The sequence below is a fragment of the Eumetopias jubatus genome, unplaced genomic scaffold (assembly GCF_037043125.1).
Source record: "Eumetopias jubatus isolate StellerSeaLion01/CBP00866 unplaced genomic scaffold, mEumJub1_p1.0 scaffold_3, whole genome shotgun sequence".
In the NCBI taxonomy this organism is placed as follows: Eukaryota; Metazoa; Chordata; class Mammalia; order Carnivora; family Otariidae; genus Eumetopias; species Eumetopias jubatus.
The window spans coordinates 920,617-938,701 of record NW_028274809.1 but is presented as its reverse complement, the minus strand read 5'-3'; the positions used below and the strand labels follow the sequence as shown (position 1 = coordinate 938,701).

Below are 18,085 nucleotides of genomic sequence, written 5' to 3'. Positions count from 1 at the left end.
CCAAGGAATGAACCATCTGGAAGACACCCTAGAGGGGAGCTCCTGCCGTGCTCAGGAGCATTCAGGCCCACGCCTTCCGGAAGGCCCTGTGTTTGCAGCTCTGAGATGTGGCCCTTGGCCCCTGCGGCTGGTGCCCCGCGGGCCTCGTCTGTGCTGGGCAGGAGCGGGGCTGGGAGGCGGGCGGAGGTCTGAAGACTCAGCTTGTGTCTTCCCCACTCCTAGCCCCGGAAGAGGCTTGGCTCCCAGCCTCCCGGCCAGGCACCCCTTGAGGGCTGGGCCGGGTCTGCCCCGAGGCTTCTCAGAGCCATGGAAGCTTCTGAGAGGGACAAATGGGGCATGCTTTGCAAGTTGTCTCCTACCTTCCCAGCATTACAGTCCACCAGTGCCTGCTGGAGTGGCCCGCCTGGGAGACAGGAGGCACCAGCCTCCTATTTGGCCTCTGCAGCAAAAGCCACGACCACCGGCCCTCCTGGACTCATGCCTGGTGGCCGTGCACGCTGCAGGGGTCCAGAGGGCAGGGCTGCAGCCCTACCGCCTTCATGGTGCTCTAGTGGAGGCAGGGTGGGGTGGCCAGCAGAGGAGGCCACTCTCCACGGGGTCTGCTGAAGGGACCTGAGGCTGCCTCCCCCCTGGGGGCCACCCCGGGAGCTCAGGGGGACCAGGAGGTCCTGCCTGCCCCCATCAGACCCTGAGAGGATCCACTTGCCGATTCGGCAGAACCTCTTGCCTCTGCTGGTGGGGCGTGGGCGGCACCTTCCCTGACCCACCAAGGCAGCAGGTCTCCTGGGTCTGCGGGTCCTGAGCCCAGGACACTGGCACCTGCGGGGCCAGAGGAGGGGCCGGCTACATGCCCCCTGCGCCCACAGCCCCATGGCCACAGGGCGTGCAGGCATCAGGCAGACTTTGGGGTCCCCTGAGGTCAGTGAGGGGGCTGCAGCAGAAGGGGTGGGGCCTCCCTGGCTGCCGATGAGGAGGGAAGGTGCAGGCCGGGCGGGGGTGGGTCTGGCTGTGTGGGGCTCTGACGGGAGGGCCTGGCACAGAGGGGGCGTCCTCCTGGCTGGCCTAGTGGGCTCTGGGTCCAAGGAGCTGGTCAGCTCGCTGTGGGAGGCTCAGGCTGAGGAGGGCCTCGGGGACCAGGCTCTGCCCAGGTTGCTGGGCTGCGGCCTTGGGGTGTGGCGTCCTTTTCAGTGGGAAACGGACAGGGCGTGGAATCACCTGGGAGTCGTGCCACCCCATGTGGGCTCACCTGATACCCTGACCCCGCCTCAGAGCAGAACACGGAAGTTTCCGGCTTGTAAGACTGGCAAGAAGCCATTTCGCTCTTTAAAAATGTACACACATGTCAGGGGTACAGAGGAAGAATTCATAACTACGAGTTTTTAAAGTCCATGCTCTGAGAAAAGGAAGGGGATCCTTTTTCCTTTCTGCACCAGGGAGGATTACATTTATTTCCAAAATGCCGGTGTTTGTCCTTTTGCACAGCTGAGTGCTGGCCGGGCTGCGCTCGGACGTGGGGGGCGGGGGCGGGGTGTTCCTCAGGCAGGGTGGGGGAAGCCAGGGCGGCCGAGCGGGAGCAGGGCCAGGCTGGGCACCATCCTTAGGGTCACCCACCCAGGAACCACCCCTAGCTCTGGGGTGGGAGGGAAGGAGGCCCTGAAGCCGTCCCTCCGAGCCGACGGCCTGTCCTGGGGATGCCTGTACGACAAGCCACCCAAGACCCAGCCCTGGACGTGATGACGTGCTGTTTCCCGGGGTCCTGCCTGGCACATCCCCGGTGGCTGTGTTCTGCTGGGTGGTTGTGAGGTTGGAAGGCTCTGGACGGCCTCACTCACTGGCTTCTGGCTGGGCCGCCTCAGGGCTCCTCTGGAAGTATAGCAGCCTCCTTGGGGGGCCGTCTCTGTGGGTGTTTTAGGGGAGCGGAAGTAGAAGCTGCAAGATTCTTATGGCCCCCCCAGAAGTCTCACAGCATCACTTCGGACACGTTCTATTGGTCAGAGCCCGGGCATCACTCCTGGGGGGCAATGGGCTCCAATAGTCCGGATGGGAGGGAGGCGGCCGTGGGGTGGGTGTAGGGACGGGCGCCTGTGGCCACATCTCTCCTCTGACGTACCCAGCAGACAGTAATGACGTGGCCTGCTTTTCTTTTCCTAGAAGAAGCCCCTGGGTGGAGGGTGGCCCACATCCCCTTCTGTTATTTGGGAGATGTTGAGTTTGGGCGTCTGACATCCATCCGTGTTCCTTTTTGGTTTGCCCTTTATATGGACGGCTCTGTGCTTCAGATTCCCTGGCCGGTAGCCTCTCCCCACCCTGGCGCTGACGGAGTCTCAGCGCTGGGAGCTGTGCCCAGCCTCGGGGAGACCTTGGGCAGCCCTGCCCTGGGCCCGCACTCCTCGATCTACCATGCGGGTCCAAGGCCAGTTCTTCACTGCAGTTTCTTGGGCTGCTGAGCCGGGGAGGGGCCTGCAGGGCCTGGTTTCCTGAGGATGTAGCCGTTCAGGCCAAGTGTTTGGCTGTGGGGAGGGAGCCCTGGGCAGCGGCCAGTCCTCTCCTTGGCCCCCACGAATTAAAGGCTTCTACCACACCTGTGCCCCTTGTGCTCTACAGTGCACTTGGGGCTCAGTGAGGACCATGTGAAGGGTGAACAGTGCGGGGGCTGCTTTATCTGACAACTTTGGATCCTACGCATGAGCTCTGAGTCGGGGCCCTGGATGTGCTGAGGGAGAACGTGTTCTACAAAAGCCCGTGGTTGGGGGCGGGGGCCCAGAGGACAGACAGAGGGCTTTGTAACCTGACCATTGTGTGCACGAGTGTGTATGGGGGGCTAGCTCTTTCTAGTCTGTTCTGCTTCCCTCAGGCCGTGGGGCCACCGAGAGCCACCGAGGGAAGAGTCAGGGTGGCTGGGCAGGTGGCCGGGTGCATTTTGTGGGGCTGAGTTGTCAGCTCCTGAGATGAGGCTCAGTATTGTTCCTCTAGATTTTGGCTAAAATTGGTTGGCTACTGGATGTCCGTCAGACATGTGTCCTTCTACAGTCCCACTGAGGCGGATGTTTGTCTAACAGGAGCTGCTCAGACGGAACTCTGTGTGTGTGTGTGTATGTGAGAGATCCTGGATATAAAAAATCCATTTCCATAAAAACCCTCCTGAGTCTCCCTCATAGTAAACAAGCTCAGTGAAACCAGAAGCTCCCTGAACTGGTGCTGGGGATGTCTTAACACTGTTTATTATCCATGATTTTAGATCTTTGATTGGTTCTTACCCAGGTGCTGGGGAACTCTCCCTGAGGGACCAGAGGGCAGACCTACCTGGGGTGCTCCCCGTCCCCTGGCTGCTCACCTGGGCCTCAGGGGCTCCCCACACCCCGGCTGCTCACCTGGGACTCAGGCGCTTCCCGTCTCCTGGCTGCTCACCTGGGGCTCTGGGGCCTGAGGACCTTGAGCTCTCCCTGGGTCCCATCAGAACCGGGCCAGTGCCGCGTCTGACGGACAACATCGGCTGTCAGGTCTCTGCTGCTGGGGTTCTGGTGTCACGGGCTGGGACTGTGTGGCCCCTAATGGCAAGGCCTGACCGAGAGCCTGCTGGCCCCCCCCGGCCGCTGCTGGAAACGAGCCTTGCAGACATTCCTGAGGCAGGCAGCAGGCCCGCCATCTGGATGCTGGGCCCGGAGCCCCCTCCCCGGTGATTCCAGATGTAGGAAGTCTGAGACTCTTTGGAATCTGTCCACTGAGCATGCAGGCCGACCCCCAAAGGAAAGGGAGCTCGGCAGAGACCCTCGTGCTTGAGTGGCGAGGCCCTGGGGGTTGTAAGAAGCCCCTTTTAGCTAAGACCCCTTGGAAGCCATGTCACATGGTAATCATTTCCAGCTATATTTGTTTATTTATTCCCACAATTGTTGGCTTTCAATTTTTTTGGCAGCTGAGCTCTTTAAGAATATTTTTTAATTTGTTTTTTTTTATCATTTTAGACAGTCTTATTGACGTGTAATTCATATACCAGACAATGGACCCATTTAAAGTTGCGCATGCACTGGGCTCTCCTTACAGAATGCGTGTCTGTGAGAAGCTCTGTGTGTGAGGAGCGCACAGGCCCTAGAGGGGCTCGGGCACCCCGTCTCGCCCCTCGGCAGAACACACTGCCCACCTGCAGGCCCGGAAGTGGCTCCCGGCCGCAGCCCCAAGGCTTGGCCACCTGGCACCCTGGCGGCTCCAAAACCCAGGACCCTGCGGACCCTGTGGCTGTTTGGACCAGAGGGCCTTTCTGCAAAAGAGGAGCCTCCCTTTACAAACAGATTTCTCTGAGGACTGTTTGTTCCAGTCGTACAGCTGGGAAGAACTGAGACAGATTCCTCTTGCCTCAAGGCCAAAGGGGTGACTGTAAATGTTGAAGCAGAAATCTCAAACAGATGGTCAGCGTGTGCAGGAATTTTATTGAGCCCCTCTGCAGGAGGCCAGTAAACACGTGGTGTTGGCAGAAGGGAGTTTTATGTGGTGGAACAGTGTGGTGTTTCAGTAAGATCGTGGGGTAGAACCAGCCTGGTTGATGTTCCATGTGGACCTTACCCAGCTGGGGTTAGAACAGTCACATGTGGGGCTGTAAACCTCTGTGGCTTCCTCAGCACTCGTGCCCAAGGGGGCCCCAAACCACCTTCCCCGGGAGGGAAGGGTTCAGTGGAAACAGCTCGACCTAGTGCAAGAGCCCGTGACCACGGTGTGGCCTTCTGGAGGACCCCCCATTTGGTCACTTGCTGCAGGTGCCCAGGCCCCCTGAGAATCACGCACGTCCAGCTGGGGCCCCGCTCCCGTGCTGGTGGTGTGCTCTCCTGCCTTTGTGGGCGAGGGACAGAATATGCCAACACGTGGCCTCGCTTTGGTTTTGTGTGTGCAGTGTGGACGGAGCAACTGAGTAAGTATGGGAGACTCCGATTCTGCCTTCTCGCATGAGGTTGAGACCACACTGCTATGCAAGAATGGGGATGAGACGCAGTAGAAAGAGGTTCCTTCCAAAAGCTGCAGCTTGGGGTTTTAGCTGAAATTGGAGCTGGACATACCAGTGTGAGCTCATGAGGGATTCTGGCCTCTCTCGCCTGACAGGCCCCGAAACTACCCCCTTCCCTGAGCACCCCGGCCTGCCGATGTTGGTCCCTAAAGACCATTCCTACCAGGAGGACCCAGGGCCCCTTGGAGATGCAGCTGGCTCTGGGCCTGGGCCAGGAGCAGCACAAGACAAGCCCAGATGGCAGGGGCACCAGAATTCTGGAATGAAACCTTGACGCATGGTAAACAGGTGGCGTGGTGGCGTGGCCGGAAGTGGCAGCCATAATGTGTAACACGTGGTCTTCTTCTCTAGTGGTAGGCACCCAGAAATGGGAGCTGGATAAATATTTCATTGACAGTGGCAACGAAAGCTAGCAAACCAGGATACATGCGATGTGAGGCACAGGACCTCTGTCATGAAAACAGCCAGACTGTGTTCCAGCTCCCAGGTTGACAATCTGGTTAAAGAGGACACGGTGCTTCCCGTGGGAGGGCAACATTGTAATGAAGCCCCGGCTCCACGTCTGCACCAACTCCCCCTCATCTCCATTCCCGGGCTTCTGGGGTCCCCCATTTTCTGCCCGCCCCACAACAGGCGCTGCTCTGACCTGGCTCTCTCTCTACCGGACACGTTGTGGCTCTTGACCACGGCCACGTCCTCCACCTGGAGTCCTGGCCCTGCTCCGTAGGGAGGGACGCTGATGCACTCCTCCTTCTGTTGCCCAGCTGGGCCGCGGCGAAGGCTGTACAGGTGGGGACAGTGGGGGCTTCCGGGAGCACAGCTCTGGGCCACAGGCCTCTTCGCTGCATCCCGGCGTGGGGCCTCGGGCCAGGCACGCGACTTCCCTCCACCCAGTGGCTAGCAGCCACCCGTGGGGACTCCACAGGGTAGAGCAGGTTGGGTGCTGAGGTTGGGGATCCATGGTGACCATGGGATGAGTCCTGGGACACAGCCTCCCTGGGCAAGGGCCCTGTGCATTTTAATTCAGAGGTCCCAAGAGGTGGTGCCAGTCGGGACACCAGTGACATCGAGGGACAGCCTTGGGCTCTTCACACCGGCCACGTTGAGATGCGGCCCATGTGGCATGCATTCTGATTGATGGCGTGAGGTAGAAATCCAACATAATCCTTTTCCAGAGCTATGCTCGTGCCATCTGCTCTGCTCCCTGCCCAGAAAGCCACCTTCCCACCCCTGCCCCTGGGCTCCTTCCGTCCTGTTCAAACACCGAGGAGCTCCAGAGACTGGTTTTCCAGGCCTTGTGGTATAGACAGGGTACTCTTCTTCATTATCACTTAAGGATTTCCCTGGCTATTCCTGTATGATTTGCTTCCATTTGAACTTTAAAGTTGACTTACTAGTTAAAAATGCTCTTTTGGGAATTATGTTAAACTTCCAGAGTGTTTTGTATCTTATTTTATTTATTTAATTTAATTTAATTTATTTTTTAAAGTAGGCTCCACACCCATTGTGGGGCTTGAACTCACAATCCCGAGATCAAGAGTCACATGCTCTACCAACTGAGCCAGACGCCCTATTTTTTTTTTTTTTTATTAAACTTTGAGAGCGTTTCTTTCCCCCCTGAGAGATTTTGTTTATTTATTTGAGGAAGAGAGCACAAGCAGGGGAAGGGTCAGGGGGACAAGCAGACTCCCCACCGAGCAGGGAGCCGGATGCGGGGCTCGATCCCAGGACCCTGGGATCGTGACCTGAGCTGAAGGCAGACGCTTCACCGACTGAGCCACCTGGATGCCCCTGAACTTGAGAGTATTTTCTGCAGAAATATGGTCATCTCCTTTCCCCCAGGATGGAGGGGTGCTGGCCACAGCCGTACAGGGGTGAGGGCCTCCTGTTGCTCTTCGTTCAGGCTCAGGGCCAGAGGACTGTGACCGGGCATGCTGTGCCCTCCTTCCCACTCCCCTGGGTGGTGCGTGGACAGATATTCTGCCACTGAAGCGTCAGCCCGTACTAATCCACTTTTGTGCCGGGGGAAGGTTAAGAGAGGTGTCCTATTAGCCAAGTCTGGTCTCCCTGCTGCTCCAGTGTCACCCTGAGGGAGGTGCCCACCTCTTGCCTGGTTCTTCTAGGCCAGCTTCTCATTCCTACTTCCCCTTGGTTGGAATTCCGTCCCCATTTGCTTGTCACACTCCTATGCACTCTGTAAAGCCCTATGTAAAAACCCCCGTCCAAGCAGGAAGCTCCTCTCTTTGTCCTCTCCAGATGCTAAGCTCTAGAGTCCAACTGTGGCATCTAGTCCCCTCATAACCTATAACTTGACCTCCTAAGGGCCAAGGGCCCCATGGCAGAGCCCTCTTGGCCCCACTTCCCCTGCTCGGTGGCCTTTTTGGTACCAGTTGCTCCTCCATGTTGCTGGAGCCCATGAGACAGTCTGACCTGCCAGGCACAGCCTGTTGGGGAGACTCAGGCCCTAGAGTCAGGCTCCCGGAGAGACCCCTCTGTCCTTTTCTGTCTTCAAACACAGGGACATCTGCAACTCTCCCTCTGACCGCAGATCTTGTCCAAGGAGAGGCCTGGGAGTCCACTCCGTGGCATATCCGTGTCTGTGGGGAACAGGTGGCCGGGAAGGTGTTCTGGAGAAGGCCGTGAAAACTTGGAACCCACCTGGGAAGGACGGTTGTGGAGTCTTCCTGGGTCTGCGCTGGGCAGCCCCTCCCGGGTCACCCCTCTCAGAGCTCAGAATCCAAGCCCAGGGTTGTCATCCACAAAGTTGGTCTGTGTAGGTGCTTCTGCTCTCCAAGAAGTCAGGATGCAGAACGAATCTAATCAACAGTCCACTAAACCATATAGGTCACTTGTCGGATGGCCGGGCCATGTGCCGGGCGTGACGGGGGCCATGGGCTCCAAAGAGGTTGCAGCGCCTCCTGGCGGCATTCTGACTCAGGCGGAAGAAGAGCCCCCTGCCTCTCCCCAGCTTAACTCCCGTCTGCACGAGGGCAAGGCGCTGGTGAGACGTGCGGGGGTGGTACTGTCCACTGTCCAGTGAGCAGGTCCACGTGGTTCTCCGCTGAGCAGCCACGTGGCAGGTCAGCTTGCTGGAGATCACGGCCCAAGATACCTCGATGCATATGGACGTTTTCCGTGCTCTAGGGCTGGAATCAGTAACAGGCAGCAACATAAGGGATTTATCAGTCAGATGTCAGGAAAATCATTGGAAACCCGGACTGCCCGAGGCCCTGCAGACGGGGGTTTTCCCAGCGCGCTGCCGTATGCCTGCAGGTGGGGGGCCGTGGCTCCATGTCCCGGGCCGTCGGGCTCACGAATCCTGTCTGCAGAACCTGGCGTCTGGGAGGTGCCTGCCACCCCAGTGTTGGGATGAACAGAGGCCTGACTGCCGGGTAGCCCTGGGCTGCGAGGGACCCCTGCTGCTGGCCTGGCCACGTGGGTCCCGGGCCACGAGCCAGGCCACATCTGAGGCAGCCACTTGTATTTCTTTCAGAGATGTGTCTGCCTCCATGAGCAGGCCCAGCCTGGGCCCAGTCGGCAGCCCACCATTCCCATAGATTTATAGAAATAGAGCACTCACCACCTTCTCCCTGTGCCCCCACTACAGAGGCTGTAAACACTTGGATAACGCTTTCTCAGCACCCTCTTGTAGCTAGAGGTGATCATGTGACCGAATTTTGGCCAAGTAGAGGTTTGCTAGGGGCCTCTAGAAGGCTTTTTGAGTCTTTATCATGGCTGGTCCTGTCCTTTCTCCCTTCTTGTTGATCCAAATGTTGATGTGATGTCTGGAACTTGCAGCCATCTTGTGACCAAGATGGGAGAGATTCAACGTCCTCAGTGTGGAGGGGCTGAGTCTGTCAGAATCAGCAGCCTCCCCTCTCCAGACTCCTAGATCGGTGAGGGAAATCCACCATTGTTTTCTGATTCTTGGGACCGAGGAGCTAAGTGATGTGGTATTTTTATGCTGACGTGCAAATGTGTTTCACAGCCCCCACAATTCCTTGAGCTTTGACTCCTTTTCCAGCCACTGGCTGGTATCTCCGTTTGGGGGTCCCAGCACATTTTGTACCCACAGATTAGCTCCCCCACCTTCCGAACCTCTGCCGCATCACCTTCTTTCTCCTCCATCCCATGCCATCTCAAACTGAGAAGTCTACAGCAGGGGGAGGGAATGTGTGCTTGGCTTTATTTATTCACTCAGCAAATGTGACCTGAGCATCTTGCACGTGCCAGTTGCTCTTCCAGGAACCGAGGAGCTTACGCACCAGTGGGCAGTACAGACTGTAAGCGGACAGAGGCGTATGGGACCCCTCCGGGTGGCAGGGAGGCTGTGGGGAGAAACAAGTCAGGGTGGTGGGCGCTCCTGCAGGAGGGTCAGGGAGGTCACTGGGGAAGGTGGGCATGGTGCAGAGACTGGAGGAGCTGGGGGTGAGGCGTGCAGCAGCTGAATCCTCAGTAAGCACAGAGGCCCTGAGGCCAGGTGTACGAGGACTGGGGGAAAGGGGTGGCTGGAGAGAGGAGGGGCCTGGAGAGTCGCTTTTTAGTTAAGGGTGTGGGTGTGAGCACACTGGGCTTTTGAATGCAAGGGTCACCTGGGCTGCTGAGGGAGAGTGGGCCGCATGTGGGAGGGGGCAGGAACGCATGTGGACCACCGGGGCAGCAGGCTGCCCTGGTCCCAGGAGCCTTGCAGGGGGAGGGGAGCAGCCGTGGCTCAAGACTGAACAGACGGGCACTTGGTGGGGCCACAGAACCGGAGCAGGTGGCAGGCACCGCTGTCTGCAAGGGCAAGGGGCTTTGGGGGGCAGATCAGGAGCTGCGGTCTGGACCCTTTGCCACCCCAGTGGGGATTTGGGGCTAGCTCAGGCTGGGGATGTGAAGTTGGGGTGGCCTGCGCACCAGTAATACTTGTAGAGGAGACCAGCAGAAGCTTCCGTGCCCTCCCAGGCCGCCACTCCCTGCGCCCCCATGGAGCCTCGGGGTGGGCAGGGGCAGGGGACCCTTATGGCCAGTTCCCTTGCCGTCCAGTGCTTCTGCAGTGCCCTGCCCTAAGAGGGGCACCTTGGAGGGTGGAAGGCAGGAGTGGGGCGGGGTGGGATGGTGGTCCGGCTGCGGCGGCTCCCTTGTCCAGGGCATGGCCGGACAAGGGGGGTGCCCACCGGACTCCGTGGGGCTCCCCTTCTCCCAGTCCTGCCTCTTCTCTGATCTGGTCGCAGCATCTCCCCTGGGTGATGGGGATTGGAAGGGACCCATGCCCCCACCCCACCTGCTGAGTGCCTGGCACGCACGTAGACCCTCCAAAGAGCCTCTCTTGTGGGGCCCCCCTCCCCCAGTGGTGGAATACCAGGATGCCCCACCTCTCAGCCCCCTCCCCTGCTGTGCCCCTGGGGGTGTGTGAGCTCAGGGGCCTCTGCTGGGCCACAGTCTCCCAGGCGACCCTGCTCAGAGCCTATCAGCTCGCCCCTCTCCATACCCGCCCCTCCAGCTTCTCCTGCCTTCTGAGCCACAGAGGATGCCCTAGGGGGCCGAGGAGGGGTGGAATCTGATGATTCAGGCTCTTCCTGGGCCTCAGCTCCCCTACCCCAGGGTCCCCATGGGACGGGTGCGGGTACATACTCCATAGGAACAGATACACAGTGATGGCTGGGGGTGGGGGTGGTGGGTGGTGGCCCTCCCATGCCCCTGCCTGGGGGCTGAAGGGCTCCCTCTTCCCCATAGGTGCTTCCAGGCCGTTCTCCTCCTGGCCCTGATCATGCTTCTGCTGGCCGGCATCCTGCACATGGATGTGGGGCTGCTCACACCGTGAGTTCTGCATTGGGTGCCCACTCCCAGGGCAGTGCCTGTGATCCCGGCCTGTCCACCTCTGGGTCGCATCCAGCACTGGCTGTGATCATGGAGGTTCACGCCTCTCCACTGGGCCTCCGCTTCCTCCTCCCTGTGAGGGGTGGGCCCTTCCTTTTGGGGATCCAATAGCCTTCTGGAGCCCTCCAGTGTCTCCTGTGGGCAACAAGCTGCCCAGGCCTCTGGGCAAGGCTCTGGGAGGGTGGGAGTGGGCCGGGCTGGGCATATCCTGGGCAGAGCTGCTGTGTGCAGAGGGTGACCAGGTGCTAGGAGGCAGGGCTAGGGTCCATGGTGGCTCTGGGAAGGTCAGGTCCCCTGCTCCCCTGTCTGCCAGTGGTTCATCCTCTGTGAGGCCCAGGGTCCACAGGGATGGCCATGTAGGCCCAGTGTTTGGCCTGCCTGCCGTGAGGTCTTGTGGCTCCAGGTCTCCTCTCTCTGCCTCACCACCTCTCTGGTTGGGTCTCCCCGGGGGCACCAAACTCCCTGGGTCTCTCCATTCGTCCCCCCATTGTCCCCAGGGCTGGCACAGTCCCCTGGACCCTGCCCCCCTCTCTCCAGGGTTATCACTGGCCTTGCACTGGGGCCGGAAAGGTACCTGCTGCTCCAGGCTGGAGGCGCAGCTGGGTCGGTGCCGTCTTGGGGTCACGAGAGTGGGCACCAGCACCCCTCTGAGCCTGCAGTCAGGTTGGCTGGTCCCAGCACGGAGGTCAGCCAGGAAAGGCCAGACCACAGGGCCAGAGCCATGTCGGGTGCCCTGGGGACCAGAGGGGAGGCTGGGGGCCAGAGAGGGGGTGCCAGGGCCCGGGGGCCCAACCTGTGGCATGTGGGGGGACAGAGGAAGCGGCCGCTTAGGGAGCAGTCAGGTCTGTGCCCGTGGGTCCTCTGGGGTTGCAGTGTTGGGGGGTCTCCCGGTGTGTGGAAGCACAGTGATCAGTGAGGCTGGGGGTGCAGGGTTTGGCGTCACTGGTAGGGAAAGTGTGGGTTAGGGGATCTTGGGTCGGGGAGAGGTTTGGGGGTCTCCGGGGTTGGGGGTCCACAGACCCTCCCTGGTTGACGGTGGCCATGCTCTCCTCCCAGCCTGCTCGGGGGCCAGGCCGAGGGACCGCCCGTCATCAATGTCATGTTCCTCAAGACGCACAAGACGGCCAGCAGCACGGTGCTCAACATCCTGTTCCGCTTCGCAGAGACACACAACCTGTCCGTGGCGCTGCCCGTGGGCTCGCACTTCCACCTGGGCTACCCCTGGTACTTCCTGGCACGCTACGTGGAGCGCTCAGAGCCCCACGGACCACGGCAGCGTTTCAACATCATGTGCAACCACCTGAGGTTCAACCTGCCCGAGGTGCGGGGCATGGAAAGGAGGGGAGTGGTGCGGGTGGTAGGACTCGATCTGAGGCTCTCCATGTGGTTGTGCCTTCGAGGTGTGAGCATGCGGGCTGGTCGTGGCCTCGACCCTGGAGAGACCGCGGCCGTGCGTGTGTGCACGTGCAGTCCCTGCCAGAGCCTCACCTGGGGGCGGGGGGGGGGGGGGGCGGCCGCGCACCCTGCTCCCCTCCCCTGCTGACAGTCGGCTGCCATCACTCTTGGAATCAGATGTGGGCACCCTCTCGGCCTGCCGCTCTCACCGTCTGCTTCTCTGGACCCCTGCTTTGGCTTCCCAAACCTTTGCACGTGGTCTGCTTTTGAGGGGACACGTCACAGCTCCTCATCTGGGTCACTGGCATCTCAGTTTAGAGGTCACTTCCTTGGTGGGGGTTTTCCTGATCTGCCTTCCAAAGGCTTAGCCGGGGGGGTGGGGAGAAGGAGATGGGGGCGCCTAGGGGAAGGTCGGGGCCCACATCAAGTGTTTGAGGTTCCCTCTGGACAGTGGTGGAGGGTGCGGCGGGGAGCCAGGCGGCCTGCACTGGCCGAGGCCGAGGCCGAGGGGAGGTGGAGAAGAGAGCGTCAGCCTCCTGGGTTGCTCCAAGGAGCCCAAGAGTCACCAGCCCTTCCCACTGCATCTCCACACAGGTGCAGAAAGTCATGCCCAACGACACTTTCTACTTTTCCATCATCAGAAACCCCATCTTCCAGCTGGAGTCCTCCTTCACCTACTACAGGGATTACGTCCCTGCGTTCAGGGGCGTGGAGAGCCTGGATGCCTTCCTGGCCTCCCCCTGGACCTACTACAACCGGAGCGCGAGCTTGCACAATGCCCTGGCCAGGAACAACATGTGGTTCGACCTGGGCTTCGACAACAATGGGCAGGAGGACGACGAGGGCTACGTGCGCGCGCGCCTGGCCGACGTGGAGCAGCGCTTCCAGCTGGTGCTCATCGCGGAGTACTTTGACGAGTCCATGGTGCTGCTGCGGCACCTGCTGCGCTGGGGGCTGGACGACGTGGTGGCCTTCCGGCTCAACTCACGGAGCGCGCACAGCGTCGCCGGTGTGACAGTTGAGGGCCAGGCGCGCGCCAAGCGCTGGTGCGCCCTGGATTGGCGACTCTACCAGCACTTCAACCGCACCTTCTGGGCCCGGGTGCACGCCGAGCTGGGTCCGCGGCGCCTGCGCTCCGAGGTGACACGGCTGCGGGCGCGGCGGCGCGAGCTCATGGCGCAGTGCCTGCAGGACGGCGTGGCCAAGAACAAGTCGCAGATCACCGACCCCCAGCTGCGCCCCTTCCAGTCGGGCCAGGCCGACATCCTGGGCTACAACCTCAGGCAGGGCCTGGACAACCAGACGCAGCGGATGTGTCAGAGGATGGTCATGCCTGAGCTCCAGTACATGGCCCACTTGTATGCCCTGCAGTTCCCGGAAAAGGACCCCAAACACATCCCCTTCCTGGAGTAGAGGAACAGCGCCAGGGACAGGGTCCCCGTCCCAGCCCCTCCCCCCCCCCGTCATCCCTGGGAGACCAAGGCACCAATTCGTGAGGAGTGGGTTTCCTGGGACAGCTGCTGGTCAGGTTGAAGACCCCTCTGAAGGCACCCACCAGTGATCCATCCTCTTGGAGGCACCGTTTTGGTGAGGGCCCCACTCTGGGACAGTAGGCACACTTGGTCCGAGGGTGTGAACCTTGTTAGCAGGTAGAAAAGACTTACAAGGTGGGAAAGTCACTGATACTAAATTACAAGGTGACAGACTGCCCCAGGAAAGAACACACGTGGGCACATTGACCATCAGAAGAACTCGAACCCAGGGGATCCAGAGGGGCTTGGGCAGCAGGGCCGGGAGTCCCCGAAGGAGCCCAGGTGGCTCTCCGAATGTGCTTGCTGTGGAACATGGCGCTGGTCACAGAGACCTTGCGGAACACCCACTGGTAGCCCTTGGAAGCTGGTATGAGGCAGCAAGGATCTGGAATGTTTGGCTTCCCATCTAGGGCTGGAGGAGGCTTCTTCGCAAGAAAGAATGGCTTTAGGTTGAGAAATGTTGAAACTGCTTAGGAGACAAATGGTTTAACCAGAGCGCAAGCTGAGGATTCGTGCCATAGCTCCCTGTTGGGGTAGCCGCCCTGGAATGTGCGGCGTCTGACCTGCTAGAGGAGCTCCCATGGACCTACGGCAGACCCCGTTGCCCTGGAGACCACCTTGGATGCAGTCCCAGAGGAGGGTGGCTTCCAGGCACCGCTGTTTGTCAATTGCAGGGGGGGACAGAGGGTCCCCTGCCTAGTAGGACGTGATCCTGGCTGCCTGGGGGCCCAGAGGTTAGAGTGGGGTGCACACCAGTGCCGTAGACCCTGTGTCCCTTCTGCCCAGTACCCACGGTCTTTCTTCCACGTGAGGGTCCTCAGCCATGAAGACCCCAGGACCCTGGCCGGGGCACCTGGGGAGGGGCTCCATGTGTAGGCCTTTGCACGAGTCGCCCGGGCCAGCCTGCCAGCCCAGGGTAAGGGAGACAGGTGGCCGCCTCCGTCCCCGCCATCACAGAAGGGCGTCTGTTCTGGCACGCTGACCAGGACCACGAGGTTACGGTAGAAGTTCAAGGGTGTTCGCTCTGCCTTTGTGGCTGGCGGGAACATAGACTCGTTCTGTCTCTTTGGGAGGAAATTCGGGGTTATTTATTACAATGTAAAGTGTGTGTGTGGTTTGCAAGAGACAGCTCGGAAAACAGCCTGCTCAGGAACTCCATCCCGGAGGGAGGTTTCAAACGCTGAAGTCGTGTGCAGCCGATACACGTTGGGAGCACTGAGTCTGCAGAAACTCCCTTTAGGCGGAGGGATTTCGGGGCTTGGGTGATGCTGAGGGGAGGTTGGGGGGGGCAGGGGGCTGGGAGGGTCTATGACGGCCATGGAGGACGGAAGACACCCAGGAGCCAGCCCTTCTGATTTGTCAAGAGAAGCTGGAAATACAGGTTTCTTTGTGAACTCTCCACATTTAAAAAAAGGCTGGTGTCTTGTTAAAACATTAAGGGGGTGAGGAGGCGGGTGAATGGGGGAGGGGATTAGAGATACAAACTTTCGGTTTAGGGATGAACAAGTAATGATGGTGGACGGGGAGAGAATATAATCTGTCACTTTGCAGTGGTCCTGTGTGCGACAGATGGTGACCACTTGTGGTGGTGGGCGTTTTGTAATGTACCTAATTGCTGAGTCACTGTGTTCTAACCTGAAACTAATATGACGTCTTATGTCAACTATACTTCAAGAGGAAACAAAAACCAAAACAAAACCCACAGATCTCTTATTCTGTTTGTAGAGGAAAGGTAACTGTAACATAGGAAAAACAGCTAGCTCCTGGATTGATTGACACGAAAGATTGTTAATAGCTTACTTACAATTTTTTCACCGTATTGTTGAAAGCTTCTATGAATAAAAGTTTTTCAAATGATTAAATTATTTATTAAGCATTCTTCGGTGTTGTTCAAAATGAAAAAACAAACAGCAAACCGAAACCCCAAATCCCTAAGCAGAGGGAATGAGGCCCGTGTGTGGGGCGCCTCCTTCCATGGCCCCAGTGGGCATCCTGCTTAGACAGCCCTGCCTGGCCCCGGGGGGCTTTGGGGTCTTTGGGGGCTTGGAGGCTCAGCAGGGGGCCCATCAGACTGCACCAGGCCCAGCCGTGGGGGACAGCGGAAGGGGGATGGTTTGGGTGAGGCCCTGAGAGGGGGGAGATTGTACTTGATGTGGAAACGTTGGGGTCCGGAATGAAGAGCTAGGAAAGAATCCTTGAGACATCTTTGGTGCAAAAAGGTGGTTTTATTAAAGCCTGGGGAAAGGACGGAGGCGTGGGGCCACGAGGGGCGGCCCATTATATACTTTTGAGTTGGGAGGGGGTTAGGGAGAGCGTAAGTCTCTAAGGGATTAGGAAGCAAGGTTTCCAGGGTCCTGAGGGGGCTAGCTGTGGTGGGGAAAAGTCATTTTCTACCGTCTAATAAAAGCTGAGTCATGAGACCCTCCAGATGTACATCGGGGGGTCATGTGCTCGGGGGATGACTGCCAGCATGTATCTTGGGGGCTTTAGAGATAAAGGAAGGTTCTATATGTTAAAGTAGACTTACAGGATCCTGGGGGTCAAGGTAAGGTTGCCTTTTGCCCTCAGCAAAGTATCAAGGTTGAGGCAGGTGAGTCCCTAGAGGAAGGTCACTCTGCCTGTTTCAAGGACTTGTCCATGGGCTGTGGGTAGTAAGGAAATTTAATTTTTCTTTTGCCTTTGTTTCCCACATCAGTGACTCCTTCCCACAGTCTCCCCCTTTCTTCTGGGGCAGAGCCCTGGGCTTCCATCCATCCCCTCCCCAGCTCCCCGGAGGACCTGAACACTCGACAGGTTTATTATCATCTCCACACGGACATCATAGGATGTCTCCATTTTCCCAGAGCCCTGCTTTCCCTTTGAAGTCCTACTGTAACTGAACGGACCTGAGTTTACTCCTCGGTGAGTCCCACAGAGAAACTGCACCAGATAAATCTGCACAGGTGTGAGTCCATAAGTCGGGGGTTGAGCTCCCACTGGTCCCGGTGGTCCGAGCAGTTGATATTGCCTGGGGGTGGGGGGGAGCAGTTTCAGCCTCCATCACCAAATACTTTACCTGTTGGGTCTTTGCCTGAGTTAAGAGATCAGCTGGAAAGAAGAGCTTCAGGAAAAATGTGGGATGAAGGTCAGTGGGTACAAGCAGATGGGCAGTAAAGGTCAGGTCTTGGGGTCTTTTGTGCAGGGTCCTGCTGGTGCAGGTGGGGCCCAGGGAACCCCTGAGGGGGACGGCCATCTAGAGAGCCCTCTTCACTGATAGGGCTGGGATGCTGAGGGCTCCCCTGAGGCCCTGGCCTGGGCAGCGGTCACCGGGACGTGGTCACTGGTGGAAGGGGCCAGCTGGCAGGAGCACTGACAAGGCGGCTGGTGCTGGGGAGGGGGTGGGGTGCAGTCTGAGCTGGGGGCCTAGCATGGACATGGAGCTGGATCCCAGGGAGAGCCCAAGGGGCCGGTGTCCTGGGGGCCAGTGGCGGGGGCACAGCTGGGCATCCAGGCTGTGGCGGGAAGAACCTCCCCAGGAGTCTGAGTGCTCGCTGGGGTTTTCGTGGGAGGGGGTCTCTGGAGGAGGCTTGGGGGCAGTGGACATCTTTGTGCCCCTCAGAGGTCAGCCGTGGCCCCTTGTAGCCGGCTGCCCCAGCACAGCCTTGTGGGAGGGCGAGCCCCCAGATCCCAAGCACCCCAGGGCGGAGAGATGCGGTCGTGGTGCTGGGCCCCTCCCCAGGGTGCTCCTGCACCACCACCCTCTCCCTGCACTCCCTGAAGCCACACTGCAGGCGGGAGGGTCCTGGGCCCTGGGTCCTGACGCAGCCCTGGGATCCAGCCAGCTTCGGGTCCCGCCCACACAGCAGGCCCTGGTCTCTGCCCTGCTGGCCGGGTTGGAGAAGCAGGCGCTCCTGCCGCCGCTCCAGCTCTGCAGCCTTCCTCTGGTGCCCGGTGAGTCCCCTCCCTGCTCACCTGCACCCCAGCCCTTGAGGGCCAGAAATGGGCTCCTCTGCCCTCCCTGGCTGCCCTTCTTCGGGCCGAGGGCAGGATGCGTGGACTGAGGGCTGTCCAGCCAGAGGCTCCACATGGAAGCCCCCCGTGGGATCATTGCCTGGTCTGAGGGGAAGGGGTGCTGAAGGGCCCCGGGGTAGAGGTAGAGGTTGGGTGATGTACACTGGGCTGGGCCTGTGGGAGCCGACGGGTGTGTGGGATCCGCTCCACCAGGCCCGAGCTTTGTAACTGAGTCCTGGCCCCTCACACGGCACAGGTCCTTCAGGTCAGACTGGAGACCCTTCCCGAAGTGACAGAGCCAGGAGGCCCCTCTGCC

General features: G+C 59.5%; 1 protein-coding gene across 1 annotated transcript; it reads left to right on the top strand.

Moving 5' to 3' along the window:
• The first annotated feature begins 7,883 nt into the window (after positions 1 to 7,883).
• On the top strand, positions 7,884 to 13,668 carry GAL3ST2 (galactose-3-O-sulfotransferase 2). The gene is made up of 4 exons (XM_088021942.1): positions 7,884 to 8,029; positions 10,709 to 10,792; positions 11,909 to 12,173; positions 12,842 to 13,668. The coding sequence occupies exons 1-4, from the start codon at positions 7,884 to 7,886 to the stop codon at positions 13,658 to 13,660; spliced, it is 1,314 nt and encodes a 437-aa protein (XP_087878068.1). The 3' UTR covers positions 13,661 to 13,668.
• The last annotated feature ends 4,417 nt before the right edge of the window (positions 13,669 to 18,085 follow it).